Source organism: Dasypus novemcinctus, chromosome 18 (genome assembly GCF_030445035.2).
Source record: "Dasypus novemcinctus isolate mDasNov1 chromosome 18, mDasNov1.1.hap2, whole genome shotgun sequence".
In the NCBI taxonomy this organism is placed as follows: domain Eukaryota; kingdom Metazoa; phylum Chordata; class Mammalia; order Cingulata; family Dasypodidae; genus Dasypus; species Dasypus novemcinctus.
In genome coordinates this window covers 66,645,730-66,661,805 of record NC_080690.1, presented here as the reverse complement: position 1 = coordinate 66,661,805, position 16,076 = coordinate 66,645,730, and the positions used below count along the sequence as shown (strand labels likewise).

The following is a 16,076-nucleotide window of genomic DNA, read 5'->3' as shown; positions in this document are numbered from 1 at the left end:
GTATGGTGCTTGGCACACGTAGACCTGTTTTTCAGAGTAGTATTATTGGTAGGTAAGAGGGGGCTCTGCACATTTCCGCCCCCCATCGCCATCCTCACTTTCCTCCTTTGCAAAAGGTGATGCCAGCAGGACCCTAAGATTCTTTCCTGTCCTGAGCTCGAAGTCCTGATGGCTCTTTTCCTCACCTTCTGCAGGTCCAGGCCCTGGACTTGGGAGGCGCTGGGTGGGGGCAGGGCGGGCCGAGGCCCGGCAGGCCATTGGCCGCGGGGGCGGGCGGGGGGAGAGCGGGCGGCAGCACTGCGGAGCCCGGCGGGCGGGCGGGGCAGCTTAGGACGCAGGATGGCAGGTGCGACCTCCGCATCCCGTCCCTCTTCATGACTCCCCTTGCACTTCCAGCGGGCTGGGAGCCAGAGACTCCTCGGTGGTGGCGAGCAGTGAGTCTGGGTATGAGTGGTCTGGGGGGGGGAGAGGGACCACCTCTTTCCTCCGCCCTGCCCACTCCGGGAAAATGTCCGGGGAGGGGTGCAAGGCGGTGCGAGAGTCATTTTGGCCGCACCCACGCGGTGGAGAGGAGGGGGGAAATCGAATGTGCAGAGACAAAATAAAGAAGGGGACCAGAGGAAGCGAATCCCGGCCGGAGAAGAGAGTTTGGCTGTCAGACCCCCGCCGGCAACTCCCTTCCTCGGGTCTCCGGGGTCTGCGATGCTCTGCCTGCAATGCCGAGATCTGCCGCCAGGGGCCGCAGGCGCTCCGTCCTTGCGGCTGGCTCCGGGGTCGAACACCTTGGGGAGAAGAGGGGAACGCGATGACCTTTGGACTTGGAAAATCTTAGAAGTCGGGAGACGTCAGGACCCGACATAGAATTATTGGTTTTCGTCAGAGAACGTGGGGTATCAGTTCTGGAACGTCGGTGTCACTCAGAGTAGGGTGGTTGCAGCTCTGAAATGTTGATGTCTGAGTCATAGAATCTTAGAACCAGAGTCGAAGCATCTTCCCCTTGCTCCTGGATTCATAGAATCTTAGAAGGTAAGAGAGGAAGGGACTTCCCCAAGTCGCACAGCCGGTGTGCTGCGGCTGTGAGAGGAGTGTGAGGCAAGGGCTGCCGAGCGATGGGGATTTCCTTCCCCTTCGGAGCCCTCTTCCTTGGCAGATCTCCAAGCGTCCCAGCCCCGGTAGCGAGAGAGGAAGGGGGCGTGGCTGGCCCCGCTAGGACCGGGGAAGGCAAGGGGGTCGCCTCCAGGGTCGGAGTTCCTGGGTGTCCCCGGCAGCCAGCGCTCCCCCGCCTTCTAGATGACAATTTGTCGGGCACGAGCGGCATGGAGGTGGACGACCGCGTGTCGGCGCTGGAGCAGCGGCTGCAGCTGCAGGAGGACGAGCTGGCGGTCCTAAAGGCGGCGCTGGCGGACGCGCTGCGTCGCCTGCGGGCGTGCGAAGAGCAGGGCGCAGCGCTGCGCGCACGGGGCACCCCCAAAGGCCGCGCGCCCCCGCGCCTAGGCACCACTGCCTCGGGTATCTGCGCTAAAGAGGAAGGTGGGCTGGGGAGGAGGAGGGTCCGGCACCTCACGCTCACCCCTTCTGTCCTCTGGTCCTCCAGTGTGTCAGCTCTTGAAAGGTCTTCCCACCAGGACGCCCCTCAATGGCTCGGGAGCCCTGCGGCGAGTGGGTGGCTATGCCACGTCTCCATCCTCTCCCAAGAATGAGGCAACCTCCGGGCGCAGGTAAGGCACGGGAACATGGGCTCCCCAGCCTCCTCCAAGACCAAGGCGAGACACGTGCCCGAGCTCCTGCGGCGGAGGCTGCGGGAAGTTCTCGCTCGCCCGCGGCCAGCGCCTGCCGGCCTCTAGGTTCTGTCGCCAACCATGCGGTCTCTTATAGCAGCGGCCGCCGCTACTTGTCACCAGAGCGCCTGGCCTCGGTGCGTCGCGAGGACCCGCGCAGCCGTACTACTTCCTCCAGCAGCAACTGTAGCGCCAAAAAAGAAGGGTAAGACCTGGGGAGGGGTCCTGCCACTGAGGGGGCAGAGAGGCGGGAAAAAGGACGGGGAATCTGGGGTCATGCCCTCAGGCCACCAGGTATGTGGGGAACAGTTCAGAATGCGAAATCAGTGCTAGAAGCCTGGAGGGACCCATCTTGAGGCCCCCTGCTCTCAGGCGCAGGTCTGGAAAGGCGGAGCCAAATCGAGGGGCGTGACCAGAGCCTTAAGAGGCTGGACTAGTGGCCGTCAGGGAGTAGCCAGGTGTCACGGGCGTGGCTCTTCGGGTACAGGAGCATCCCCGCAGAGTACCGGGGTGGGGCCCGGCGGGAGCCTCGGAGATTCAGCAGGGAAAGGGGGCATCAGGGCTGGGGGCGTGATTGGAATTGGTGGGCGTGGCCAGGGTCTAGCCTGGGCGGAATCAGTACCTGTGGGCGGGGGTCACAGAGGCTGCGACCTGGAGGGAGTGTGACAGCGGCCGCGAGCCCCTGCGAAGCCGAACCCAAGCACACGAAAATGGGTACAGTTTGAAGATTGCGCGGGGCCGGAGGCGGGCGGGGGCACCTGTCGGGAGGCGGAGTCCGACGGAGCTCCTCCCAGGGCCTGGGTCACGTGAAGAGGGGCGTGGTCGGGAAAGTGGGCGGGGCCAGAGGGGGTGGAGAGCGGGAGACCCTTCAGTTAACGAGGGCTGAGTCCTGCCCAGGGCGCACGCACGAGGAGGAAGGCGGGGAGAACAGACGGTTGGGCGTGATCAACCCCCGGAGGCGGAGCCATACCGATGTCTGGGCGGAGCCAAAACCAAAGGGGAGGGGTCACGGCGTGGTGGGCGTGGCCAGGGCTTGGAGGCGGAGCCCAACAGAGGCAGCACGAGGGTCTGAGGTCGCACGGTTCCACCCCAGTCAAATGCCAGCCAACGCGTGCTTCGCGCCCGGTGCCCAGGCCCACGGCAGCGCCGCGCCCTGCCCAGGAGTCAGCCAGCCTAATCCTCGCCGCGTGCCCGGCTGGGAGGGAGCTTATCCCTCCATTTAAACGTGCAGGGCAGCTGGAGGTTGTGGGATCTCCCTGTCACACTGCTCGGAAGTGGCAGGACTGGGGTTCGAGTCGGGCAGGCGCGCTCCAGGGTCCATACTCTCTGCCACGATGCTCCCCCGCTCCCCCGAACAGCCTGGGATCGAGACCCCACAGCCCGGGAGGTGGGACCGGGCGTGACCCGCCTGCTCCAGGGTTCGGCCGCGGAGGGCGGGGCGCAGGGGCGCGGGCGCCTCCCGGGGCCGGAAGCGGCGGAGCCAGTCGCGGCTCCTCCCCCGGCCCCGAAGCTCCGCCGGCCGCCGCCATGAGTAGCTTTGGCCCTGGGTGAGACCCTCTGGCACACCCCACCTTTCCCCGACTCCCGGGGCCTGGTCCCCAGGTCTTCCCCTCCCCCGGGACCCCGCCGACGGAGGAAATGTGGAGACACGCCCCTTCCTTGCCCCGCTTCCCCCGCTGCTGGAAATTTGGGGCGCTGGGGGCCTGGGGGTGGGGAACCTTGTGGGCCCCGTGGGGGTGAGGAGGGAGGGGCCCTCGGTGCCTGCCCCTTCCAGGATCCGGTCCTCCACTTCGTGCTGTGTGATCTTGGGCGATCACTGCCTCTCTGGGCCTGTGTCTTAGGCTCTGCAAGATCAACCGAGCAAAGCACACGGCCTGCAGAGAGCCAGCGCTGCGCTCCTAGCGGCCCGCGGGGCAGCGGGGACCTCCGGGGCACGGCGGGGGCGTGGCTTCCCCGCCCGAGAGCCGGAGCGCTAACGTTTTATCTTTTTTTGGTCCTTTCTTGACAGCAAAACCAAAGAAGTTATCTTCAGCCTGGGTGAGTGGAGAGAATTGGAGGGGCGTGGTTGGGACTTGCTGGGGTGAGAGGCCAGAGCTGGAGATCAGAAGCCCGGGCTCCTGGGCCTCTGCCTCTCGGGCCTCAGTTTCCCTGCCTGTTTAAAAAAAAAAAATGACGCTTAAAAGGGAGAGGACATGGGGACGGGGGCAGGTGTCAGCGCCTGACCTCTGGGGGTGTCCTGGCAGAGGAGGGCTTCGTGAAAATGTTCCTGCGGGGCCGCCCCGTGCCCATGCTGATCCCGGATGAACTGGCGCCCACCTACAGCCTCGATACGCGCGGGGAGCCACCTTCCTGCAGGCTAAAGCTGGACTGGGTGTATCCTTTTGCTGTAACCCCTCCTCCCTACCCCCTCCCAGTCGGGCAGAGACAGAAGCCTTTTGAAGGTGGGACTTCCCAGGCCACGGGGTCAGCCGGCAGAAGAAAGCAGCTTAGCTGAAATGACCTTTTATGATTCATCGGTGCAGCACGTGTTTACTGAGAACCTCCCCAATGTCAGATATGCTTCTCTAAGTGAGCTTTGTTCATGGGGCTCAATCCCTAAAGAGGGGAAGGCAGATGATAACCCAAAAACTGGTGATTACATAAACAGGACCATTCAGTTATAGGTAAATGCTGGGGATACAGTACCCTAAGGTCATGGGAGAGGAGGAACTGGGCCTCGAAGGGACAGTTGAGCTGAGAACTGAGCAGTTAGAAGGAGCTGACGTAGGGAGAACTGGGAGGAGAATGTTCCAGACCAAGGGCACAGCAGGTACCGAGGCCCGGGCGGCTGGTGTGAACTTGGACGTGGTGTATTAGAGAAACAGAAGATGGTGGTACTAGTTAAGACCCCTGGCTTTGGAGGCTGACAGAAGTGGGTTCAAGCCCAGCCTAGCCTCTGGCTTGTGACCTGGGACCAGTCACTTTGCCTCTTGTGCCTCAGTTTCCTCCTCTGAAATAATGGCTTTCATGATCACAGACTTAGAAGGCTGTGAGATAATGGGTAAAGGGGCTGAGCTTATAGTATGTGCCTTATAAATAGGGACCGGTGAAATAATAATGAGCCTTTACTGAGTACCTACTATGTGCCAGGCACTCTCTCATGTAGGAATGCACTGAATAATGTGAGCCTTCTCTTTTGTAGAATCAAGAATGTGTTTTCCCCACCAGCGGCCTCTGACACCTGAGGTCAGCATGATGGGAACGAATGACTTATTCCAGATGAGGAAACCGAGACCGAGAGAGGGGCCTTGGTCCTGTGCTAGGGGTCACAGCCAGTCTGAGGCAAGGACCCCTGGTTCTGGGCCTCCACCTTTTTTCCAAAAAGCCCACTGGACTTGGAGTCAACATTCCAGGGATCCAGTCCCCATCTGCCTCTTTGGGCCTTAGCTTCTTCTCTGGAGGAAGCAGGGAGGTTGATGAAATGACTGGCCTCCTGGAAGCCCAGAGCCTCCTCAAGGGAGTCGAGCTAGAGGTCAGATGAGAGGTGGCTGAGACTGCAAAAGTCATTGGGGCCTTAGTTTCTCCTCTACAATGGCTGCAGGTTGGAGCAGTTTCTGTGGGGTCAGGGTATTCAGATTGTCATTCATTCAAATTTTTTCTGAACGGCTACTGGGACCGAGGCCTGGGGACAAAGCAATGACCAGAGCAGGCTCAGCCCTGTCCTTCTAGGGCTCACAGTCCAGTGGAGGGACAGAACTTGACCATAATGACCTGGAATGGACAGGGCTGGGATGGGAGAATCCAGGGGCTTGGTGGGGATAGCCAACCCAGCCAGGGGCTCAGGGAAAGCTTCCTGGAGGAGGGGATACAGAAATGAACAAAACAGCCCAGTCTCAGCCATCCTGGACCTTGGACAGTTAAGAAACCAGATCGTTACTGGATCTTGGACAGTTCACAAAGCACATCATTACTGAATGTGATAAGTACAGTGAAGGAAATGAGCCTGAATTCTGCTCTAGGGTCAAGGCTGGGGAAGCAATAATGCCCTGAGCTTTCCGAGGAACTCCGAGATCAGCAAGCAAGGGAGAGCAGCAGCCCCGCTAAGGCCAGGGACCCAAACCAACTCCTTAACTAGTCCCTGGGCATCTCCAGCTACGGGTACCGTGGCCGAGACTGCCGGGCCAATCTTTACCTGCTGCCCACGGGGGAGATAGTGTACTTCGTGGCCTCCGTGGTGGTGCTGTACAGTGTGGAGGAGCGGAGGCAGCGCCACTACCTGGGTCACAACGACGACATCAAATGGTGAGGCCAGGCTGACCCCCTCCATCCCACTCCCCTCCCCAAGACCTAAGCCCCTCCGACAGGGCCTCTGCTTCCACGTGACCACAGTGGGTGGGCGCGGTGGGACCATCTCAAAAGCTGCCCGTAGGCTGCCCTGGGGGGAAAAAAAGAAAAGTGGGTTAATTCATTCAAATACCTGGATTGTTTAATTCTTCAGAAAATTCCCAGCCGCCGCTCCCGACAACCCAGCAGTGGATTGGTGCCGGGTGGTGGGCCCTTTAAACCTGTGCGCCCTTCTGGCCCGAGCCTTGCCTCTGAGCCTGGGTACCCAGAGGGCATCCCCTTATTGCAGAATGAAGGACTAAATTAATGTTTATTGACTTAATCACTCATTCCACCAACTTGGGGGCTGATTAAACTGGCAGCGACCTGCTGAGGGAGGGGGCCTCGAGGCCCCTCCCTCCCGCTGAACCCTCCTCACCTTGCCCCCTCTCTACCCAGCCTGGCTGTCCACCCGGATATGGTCACCATCGCCACCGGACAGGTGGCGGGCACCACCAAGGAGGGGAAGGTAAGGGGGTGGCAAGGAGCAAGCAGAACAGAGGGTCCCGGACAGGGAGACGCTCAGGGAGGGGGGCCGTGGGCCAGCCCCCCAGGTAACAGGCCGCTCTTTCCTGCAGCCGCTGCCGCCCCACGTGCGCATCTGGGACTCAGTTTCCCTTTCCACCTTACACGTGCTGGGCCTGGGGGTGTTTGACAGAGCCGTGTGCTGTGTGGGCTTCTCCAAATCTGTAAGTCCTGTGCCTGCTTGCTGGGACCCAGCCCTCCCCTTTAAAAGCAGCGGCGAGCGCCCGCAGCTGCCCTCCGCGGGGTTTGGGGCTGAGGCCACGCCTTCCAGAGGCCACGCCTTCCAGAGGCCACGCCTTCCTGGCCCGGGCAGCTCAGGCCACGCCCCTTGGCCGAATTCCAGGTGCGCGGGGCTGTCTTGGAGACCTCACTGGTCTGCTTCTTTTATCAGTTATTCCGGAACCACATGCCCTGCTTTGCCCGGACCTTCTCAGGCTTGACCTGTAAATTTAGCGCCGTTTCTATTATTTTTAGCGCCCTTTTGCGCCGCAGGGTCTTTGTCCCTTACGGCCTTGTCTAGACCAGCTGCTGCCAATCCCCGCCGAGAACAGTACGGAAGTTGACAAACACCCACGTGTGTGCTCGGTGGGAGTTTTTTTTAAATCATATTTTACATGTTTAGCGTATTTTACAAAAGTATCTGTCAGAATGGATTACAGAATGAAAAAAGCAACCGCTCCTTCCCCCCGTTAGTTTACATAGCGCTGGATTAGGGCCTCAGAGGGTGGCTGAGGTCCACGAAGAAGGTATTTGAGAACTTGTGACGTTGCCAGAGTGTAGAAAGAAAGAAAGAAAGAAAAAGCTGCAGAATCAAAATTGTCCGACCACGGTTATGAAACACAACCTTGTGTCACCTCTGTTAACTGTTTAAAGTCACGTGCCTAAAAGCTTTGTCGCATGTGAACATGGCCGGCTCCTCTCATTCGGCACAAATTCCCAGCTCTGCATGAGAGTGGCTGGTAAATCGCAGCTGAGCGTGAATTCGATGAGTTGCTGTGGTAGTGTCTCTTCCCAAGGAAAATTCTAGGAAGTCTTTTTTTTTTTTGGTGTGTGTTAATTCTACTTTATTTTATTTTTTTTAATTATTTTTTTAATTACATTATGCATGAGGTCCCATTCAACCCCACCGCCCCCCACTCCCCCCACAGCAACACTCTCTCCCATCATCATGACACATCCATTGCACCTGGTAAGTTCATCTCTGAGCATCACTGCACCCCATAGTCAATGGTCTACATCATAGCCCAGACTCTCTCACGTTCCATCCAGTGGGCCCTGGGGGGATCTATAATGTCCCGTAATTGTCTGTGAAGCACTATCCAGGACAACTCCACGTCCTGAAAACGCCTACACATCTCATCTCTTCCTCCCGTTCCCCACACCCAGTAGTCACCATGGCTACCGTTCCCACACCCATTCCACATTTTCTAGGAAGTCTTTCACATGTTTTTACGGCGCCTGGATGGGCGTGGATTTTACGGGGTTTCAGATGCTGTCAGCCCTTTGAAGGTCTCCAAACAAGGTTGAGAGGCCAAGGCCCCCGTGCGGGGGCTGGGCCAGCGCCCTTCTCCCCCTCCTCTCCTAGAACGGCGGCAACCTGCTCTGTGTGGTGGATGAATCCAATGACCACGTGCTCTCCGTGTGGGACTGGGCCAAGGAGGCCAAGGTGGTGGATTGCAAGGTGAGGTGGCCCTTTGTTATCATCTCTCCCTGAAGCATTCAGTGATTAGGACCCTGGAATCAGATGGGCCCGAGTTCAAGTCCTGGCTTTGCCATTTGCTGGCTGTGTGAATTTGGGCAAGTGGCTTACCCTCTCTGAGCCTCAGTGGCCTCATCTCTAAAAAGGGATCCTGGTGGCATCTCCTTCAGGGGACCTTGGCGAGGGTGTTGGGATGTGGGGTGGGTGGACTGGGCCTCCGAAGGCTTAGCAAGAGGTGGCTACTGACTCTACAGGCCTGTCGTGTCTGAGCTAGACTGGGACCTGCCTCTCTGGGGCAGTGGCCCATTTTATAGATGAGGAACTTGAGGCATGGGGTGGGGGGGCTCCGTGTCCTTGGTTAGGGGCGGGAGACCGAGGTGCTGGATGGGGGCTGCTGTTTGGGGAAGGGGAGAGGCCGAGAGGCTGGGCTGTGGAGGCAGATCGGAGTCGCCTTCGATGCTGGGCACAGCTTTTACCTGGCCTGTGGGTTTAGCAGGAGGCCTCCCCTCTCTGAGCTGCGGTTTCCTGATCTGTACTGGGGGCAGGGGCCACAAGTGGGCCTTCTCTCCCAGGCGTTGTATGAGGAGGAAATGAGCTGAGGGCTGGAAAAGGCTGAGCCCAGGGCCTGAGGCAGAGTAAGGTCCCCAGAAGCGCCTGCTGTGCCGTGAGGATGAGGAAGGGGGTGCTGTCCGGTCCTGCCCCCTCTTCCTCTGTTTGCCTGTACGGGAGGGGTGGGGCAGGCGGGCGTCAGGGCGCAGCTCCCACGGCTGTACAGGGAGCCCTTCGTGGGGAGGGCGTGGGGGCCCCGGTGCCTCGCAGGTCCTCATTCGGAGCCTCTTCCCCCAAGTGCTCCAACGAGGCTGTGCTGGTGGCCACCTTCCACCCCACGGACCCCACGCTGCTCATCACCTGCGGGAAGTCCCACATCTACTTCTGGAGCCTGGAGGGGGGCGGCCTGAGCAAGCGGCAGGGCCTCTTTGAGGTGAGTGCCTGGGCGCAGGGACCGGGGGGTCCTGCAGGAAACACCCTGGATGGTCGCAGGGGCTGGGGATGCCAGGGACGCTGAGCTCCCACCGGCCACGGCCTTGGCTTCCTGTTTACGTGGGGGTGCTCCGCTTGTACTCTGAAGTTGTGAGGATTCAGTGGGTGGAAGGGGTTCGCCGCTCCCAGGGGCTGGCGACTGCTCAGTCCGTGGACGCCGCTGTCGTCGGTGATGTAGATAAACATGGAGAAGGCCGAGGCCGCGGTGGGGGCAGAAGCCGAGTGGCCCAGAGGGACGCGAGCTCAGACAGAGAAACTGAGCCGCAGGTGGTGGGCCTGGGAGAGAAGGTGTGGGGCCCCCTCTGGCAGGACTCCCCTCCTGTGGGTGTGTCTCGGCTTCTACCCCAAAAAAGGAGGCCCGGGAAGCAGCAGGTACAGCTGGAGAGGAAATGGAGGCACTGAGAAGAAGGGACTGAGATAGACCCAAGACCAAGAGGGAAGAAGGAAGGGGCAGAGAGGAGGGGAGACCAGGGGGCGCAGAGGGGTGGAGAGGGAAGGCAGGGAAGAGAGAGGCGGCAGGATGTGGGGCGCGGGGGGCAGTGGAGGCAGGAGCCCGTGGGGAGCAGGACGGGCTTCCCGGCCCTGGGGGAGGGGTGAGCGCACACAGGCCGCCCCCGCCTCACTGGTGCGCTGACCCCTTCCCCTCCCCCTGCACCTTAGAAACACGAGAAACCGAAGTACGTGCTGTGCGTGACCTTCTTGGAGGGTGGCGACGTGGTCACCGGGGACTCTGGGGGGAACCTCTATGTCTGGGGCAAAGGTCAGTGTCACTCCACCCGCCTGGTCCCCAGCCCAGTCCCCCTAACACCCTCGGCTGTGCCTCCCTCCCTCTGACTGCTTGGTGGAAGGTATGAGAAGTTAAAGCCCTGGCTGCCGGGTTCCAGCACCCCCGTCAAGGTCCCTCTCCCCTTTCCTCTCCTCCGTGAAATCTTTACTCTTGTCCTCTGCAAATCCCAAGTCAGGGACCAAGTCTGAATTATATGTCAATGAAGGGTCATCCCAGTTGGCGGGTGAATAGCTGGATGGGTGGGTGGTTTGTCCCAGCCAGTGGATCAGTGAATGATGAATGGATGGTTGAAGGAAGAGGTTATCCTAGTCAATGACTGGATGAAGAAGTAAAGGAATGTGACTAGGTGGGCAATTAACTGAAGGAATAATTGAATCAATGAATGGGTGTCCCAGCTAATGGATGACTATGTTAATAAATGAAGAGACTGTCCCAGTCAGGGCATCTATAAATGGATGAATTAATTTATAGATATAAATGAATGGCTATATAGATGAATGGTTTATAGGTGAGAATAAATGAATGATTATTTCTGCCAAGGATTAAATGTAATGAATGAATGGATTATCCCAGGAAGTAGACCAATGAGTGAATGGAGAGTTGATTGTCATAAAAAATGGATGGATAAAATAAATGAATATAAAGGCGTGGATGGTTGTTCTAACCAACAGATGGATAAAAGAGTAAATAAGTAAGTGATCAGGTGCATAAACGCTTGTCCCAATCAATGGATGACCTGTTATGAATCAATGAATGAATAAGTGGTTGAATGAATGAGTTATATTAGCCACTGAATGGGAGAGTGAGCGAATCAAAGAAAGAATGAATGAGCTACCTACTACCTACCTACTGACCTATTGGATGGTGAGTGTATTAATGAATCAATGGATTGTCCCAACCAAGGGTAAAGGGATGAATGAAAGCTTGCCCAGCCTTTGGGTGAATGTGTGAATAAAGGTATGAATGGTTTGTCCCAGCCCGTGAATGGCATGAGCAAATGAATGAGTAGTTTTGGCCTGGTCAAACATCCTTTTTTTTTCTTTCACCTACATTTTGCTCCTGAGTCAAGGCTGCATAGAAATCCATTCTTATTCTACAGATGGAAAACAACAGGCCCAGAGAAGGGTAATGACGTGGCCAGTGGCTGAACTGGGCAGAGTCAGGGCAATGGTGTCCAAGGCCCCTGCCACACATCACATGGGTATATGGGATGAACCAGGTGTTTGCTATATGACCCTCTCTGGACCTCAGATTTCCTGCCTGTAAGATGAGCAGGAGACAGTGATTATCTCCAAGCACCAGTTCTGCTGACCCCAGGGCACCAGGCCCCCTGAGGGGTTACCCTGGCAGGACTGGAAGGCCACTGGGTTTAGGGGTCTGGCAAGCTTTCTGCCCAGCTCCCAGCAGTGCCCTGTGCCTGCCATGTGGCCTTGGGGAAGCTGCATCTTTTCTCAGAGACGCAGTTGCCTCATCTGTAGAATGGGTATAATATCATCACCTCCCTCCCAGGCTTGGTCTGAGGTTTCCTTGAGATCAGGCAGTGGAGAATAAATTGTGAATAATCAGTGGCAGTGTGTCTTTCCCAATAGATACTGAGCTTTCTGTGAGCAGGGCCTCGGTCTGATTCATCTCTGTGTCCCCAGGCCCAGCACTGGGCCCAGCCCACAGGGCTTCAGGATGGGTGGGTGATTGGAAAGACCAGTGGACCAAAGGCTGCCTGGGCACAGGCTGGAGGAAGTGGTAGCACAAGGTTTCCTTGAATCAGGCAGTGGAGAATAAATTGTGAATAATCAGCAGCAGTGTGTCTTTCCCGACAGATACTGAGCTCTCTGTGAGCAGGGCCTGGGTCTAACTCATCTCTGTGTCCCCGGGCCCAGCACTGGGGCCTTTTTTTTTTTTTCTCAAGATTTTATTTATATATTTATTTCTCCCCAGCCCCTTATTTGCACTTGCTGTGTGCTGTGTCTTTAAGAAGCATTGGGAACTGAACCTGGGACCTCTGATGTGGGAGCGAGGCACCTAATTGCTTGAGCCACCTCCATTCTCTGCTTTGTTCTGTCTCTCATTATGTTTTTCCTTCTTGTGTTTCTTGTTGCGCCAGCTTGTTGTATCAGCTTACCGCACCTGTCAGCTCGCTGTCTTGCTCATTTTTCTCCAGGAGGCACCGGGAACCAAACCTGGGACCTCCCATGTGGTAGGCGGAAGCCCAATTGCTTGAGCCACATCTGCTTTCCCACAGCTGAGTCTTGAAGCTTGGGAAGAGCCTGGGGGTGCTTCCTGGCCTTTACCCTCATCTCGTGGCCTCCAGACTTGCCCCCTTGGATTCTGGTTCCGTTTGTTTCCAGGAACACCTTTCTGAAATGTGGCCCTGACCCTCCCTGGTGCACTCAAAGCAAGATCCAGGCTCCTCTCCGAGGCCTCCAAGTCCTGGCATGGTCTGGCCCCGCCTTCTCTTGCCTTGCCTTGCTTTCCCCGCTGTCATCACAGCTACCACCGGATGGGTTGGCTTAAGCAATGGGGACCTCCTGGCTCACAGTTTTGAGACTAGAAGTCCAAAACTGTGGCATCAGCAAGGCATTGCTTCCTCCCTGAAGACGCATTCTGGGGCTGGCCGCTGGCCTCGGGTCCTTGGCTTTCCCATCACACAGCAGTGCACACGGCGGCCTCCCTGGCCTCTCCTTTCTCTTCCCGATTCCCTCCACTGTCAGCTAATAGCTCTTTCCATAAAAACCGCAGTAACAGGATTAAGGCCCACCCTCATGCGGTTGGGCACACCTGAACTAAAAACAGCATCTTCCAAAGGTCGTGTCTGCAATGAGTTCACACCCACAGAAATGCATTAAGATTAAGAACATTTTTTCCCAGGGTCCATAATACAACTCATCACGCTTGTTGATGCTCTTCTCCTTGGTCACACCAGATTTCTTTTCATTTACTAGAAAGTCCATGCTCTCTGCCCTTTGCACATGCAATTCCTTCTGCCTAGAACACTTTTCCACCCTGTTCTTAAAAAAAACAGTTTTATTGAGATATATTCACATACCATACAGTGCATCCAAAGTGTACAGTCAGTGGCTTTTAGTATAATCACAGTGTTGTGCATTCATCACCACAAAAGTTTTTAGAACAATTTCATTACTCCAAAAGGAAAAACTCCACACCCCTTGGCAGTCACCTCTCAAAACTGCTATCATTCTCCAGCTCTATATAAGTACTAATCAAATTCCATCTCTATACATTGATTTATATTTGCATTTTATATAAATGGAGTAATACAATATGTAGTACTTAAAAAAATTTTTAACTTTATTTTGTACATTTAATAATTGAAAATATAAACAAAAACTAAAAAGAAAACACAGTTGAATAAAAACATACATTTCTCAAATGTACTGGATACATATAAATTTTCTTTTTTTAATCATACAATGTGTTACACAATATATTTGGTTCATAGTAACACAATCATGCAATATTTGTCCTTTTGTGTCTGGCTTGCTTCACTCAACATAATGTCCTCATCTCTTTAGGAGGCACAAGAAACTGAAACCAGGATCTCCCATGTGGGAGAGAGGCACTCAATCTCTTGAGTCACTCTGTTTCATGCTTTGTGTCTCTCATTGTGTATCCTCTTTGTGTTTCTTTGTTGCATCATCTTGTGGTATCAGCACGCCACGTCAGCTTACTGTCTTGCTTGTCTTCTCTAGGAGGCACTGGGAACCAAACTCAAGACCTCCCATGTGGTAGGTGGGTGCCCAAATGCTTGCGCCACATCTGCTTCCCTGAATTGATTCTTGTATAGAGTGAAATAGGGATCCACTTTCTTTCTTTTGGTTATGGATATCCAATTCTCCCAGCACTATTTGAAGAGACTGTTTTGTCCCATTGACGTGGACTTGGTAGGTTTGTCAAAAACCAGTTGCTATTAGAGGTAAGGGTTTATTTCTGGACTCTCAATTCTATTCCAGTGATCGTGTGTCTGTCTCTATGCCAATACCGTGCTGTTTTTTGTTTGTTTGTTTGTTTGTTTTTTTAAAGATTTATTTATTTATTTAATTTCCCCCCCTCCCCTGGTTGTCTGTTCTTGGTGTCTATTTGCTGTGTCTTGTTTCTTTGTCCGCTTCTGTTGTCGTCAGTGGCACGGAAAGTATGGGCGGCGCCATTCCTGGGCAGGCTGCTCTTTCTTTTCACGCTGGGCGGCTTTCCTCACGGGCGCACTCCTTGCATGTGGGGCTCCCCCACGCGGGGGACACCCTTGCATGGCACGGCACTCCTTGCGCGCATCAGCACTGCGCATGGCCAGCTCCACACGGGTCAAGGAGGCCCAGGGTTTGAACCGCGGACCTCCCATATGGTAGACGGACGCCCTAACCACTGGGCCAAAGTCCGTTTCCCGCCGTGCTGTTTTGACCATAGCAGTTTTGTAGTGTGTTTTAAGGTCGGGAAGTGAAAGTCCTCCCACATCACTCTTCTTTTTTAGAGTGCATTTGGTTATTCAGGTACACTTTCCCTTCCAAATAAATTTGGTAATTGCCTTTTCTATTTCTGTAAAATAGGCTGTTGAAATTTTGGTTGGTATTACATTGAATCTATAAGTGTCTTTGGGTAGGATTGACATCTTCACCATATTTAGTCTTAAAATCCATGAACACGGAATGTCATTCCAGTTGTTTAGGTCTTCTTTGATTTCTTGTAGCATTCATTGTTTTGTAGTTTTCTGAATCTAGGTCCTGTACATCTTTGGTTAAATTGATTCCTAGGTATTTGAGTCCTTTTGTTGCTATTGCAAATGGATTGTTTTCCCTGATTTCCTCCTCAAATTATTCAATATTAGTGTACAGAAACATTACTGATTTTTGCTTTTGATCTTGTATCCTGCCACTTTGCTGAACTTGTTTATTAGCTCATGTAGCCTTGTCCTAGACATTTCAGAATTTTCTATATATAGGAGCATGTCATCCACAAATAGTAATAAGAGTTTTACTTCCTCTTCTCCTATCTGGATGCCATTTTTTTTTTCTTGTCTAATTTCTCTAGCTAGAACTTCTAGTATAATGTTGAAACAATGATGACAGGGGGCATCTTTGTCTTATTCTTGATCTTAGAGAGAAAACTTTCAACCTTTCCCATTGAGTACAATGTTGGCTGTGGGTTTTTCTTTTTCTTTTTTTTTTAAGATTTAAAAAAAAAAATTTATCTCCCCTGCCCCCTCCCCACCCCGTCCCAGTTGTTTGTTTTCTGTGTCCATTCACTGTGTGTTCTTCTGTGTCCCCTTCTATTCTTGTCAGCGGCACCAGGAATCTGTGTCTCTTTTTGTTGCGTCATCTTGCTACATCAGCTCTGTGTGTGTGTGGCGCCATTCCTGGGCAGGCTGAACTTTCCTTTGCGTTGGACGGCTCTCCTTATGGGGTGCACTCCTTGCATGTGGGGCTCCCCTACGCAGGGGACACCCCTGCGTGGCAGGGCACTCCTTGTGTGCATCAGCACTGCGCATGGGCCAGCTCCACACGGGTCAAGGAGGCCCGGGGTTTGAACCATGGACCTCCCATATGGTAGGTGGACGCTCAGTCTGTTGAGCCAAGTCCTCTTCCCTGTGGGTTTTTCATATTAGCCTTTGTCATATTGAGGAATTGTCTTTCTATTCCTATCTTTTGAAGTGTTTTTATCAAAAAAGGATGTTGCATTTTGTTGAATGCCTTTTCTACATTGATTGATCAGTTGTTTTTTTTCCTTCGATTTATTAATGTGGTATATTATATTAATTGATTTTCTTGTGTTGAACCACCCTTGCATACCAGGAATAAATTCTACTGGGTCATATTGTATAATTCTTTTGATATGCTGTTAGATTCTATCTGCAAGTATTTTGTTGAGAATTTTTACA

At 54.4% G+C, this 16,076-nt stretch overlaps 1 protein-coding gene across 10 annotated transcripts in view; it reads left to right on the top strand.

Annotated features, from left to right (window-relative positions):
• The window catches only part of EML2 (EMAP like 2), a 36,800-nt gene that overhangs the window by 1,290 nt on the left and 19,434 nt on the right, over nucleotides 1–16,076 (top strand). The window contains exons 2-14 of one of the 10 annotated variants that reach the window (XM_071209337.1): nucleotides 117–194; nucleotides 397–434; nucleotides 1,291–1,509; nucleotides 1,595–1,718; nucleotides 1,876–1,983; nucleotides 3,787–3,815; nucleotides 4,022–4,151; nucleotides 5,910–6,059; nucleotides 6,540–6,609; nucleotides 6,719–6,829; nucleotides 8,251–8,346; nucleotides 9,212–9,346; nucleotides 10,066–10,165. In XM_071209337.1, coding sequence (XP_071065438.1) covers nucleotides 169–194; nucleotides 397–434; nucleotides 1,291–1,509; nucleotides 1,595–1,718; nucleotides 1,876–1,983; nucleotides 3,787–3,815; nucleotides 4,022–4,151; nucleotides 5,910–6,059; nucleotides 6,540–6,609; nucleotides 6,719–6,829; nucleotides 8,251–8,346; nucleotides 9,212–9,346; nucleotides 10,066–10,165 — 1,336 coding nt within the window. In that variant the 5' untranslated portion in view covers nucleotides 117–168. Of the gene's footprint in view, nucleotides 1–116; nucleotides 195–314; nucleotides 445–1,103; nucleotides 1,510–1,594; nucleotides 1,719–1,875; nucleotides 1,984–3,265; nucleotides 3,326–3,786; nucleotides 3,816–4,021; nucleotides 4,152–5,909; nucleotides 6,060–6,539; nucleotides 6,610–6,718; nucleotides 6,830–8,250; nucleotides 8,347–9,211; nucleotides 9,347–10,065; nucleotides 10,166–16,076 lie in introns of those variants that run through there. The other 9 variants (XM_071209339.1, XM_071209338.1, XM_071209340.1 and 6 more) reach the window with 9 other exon arrangements.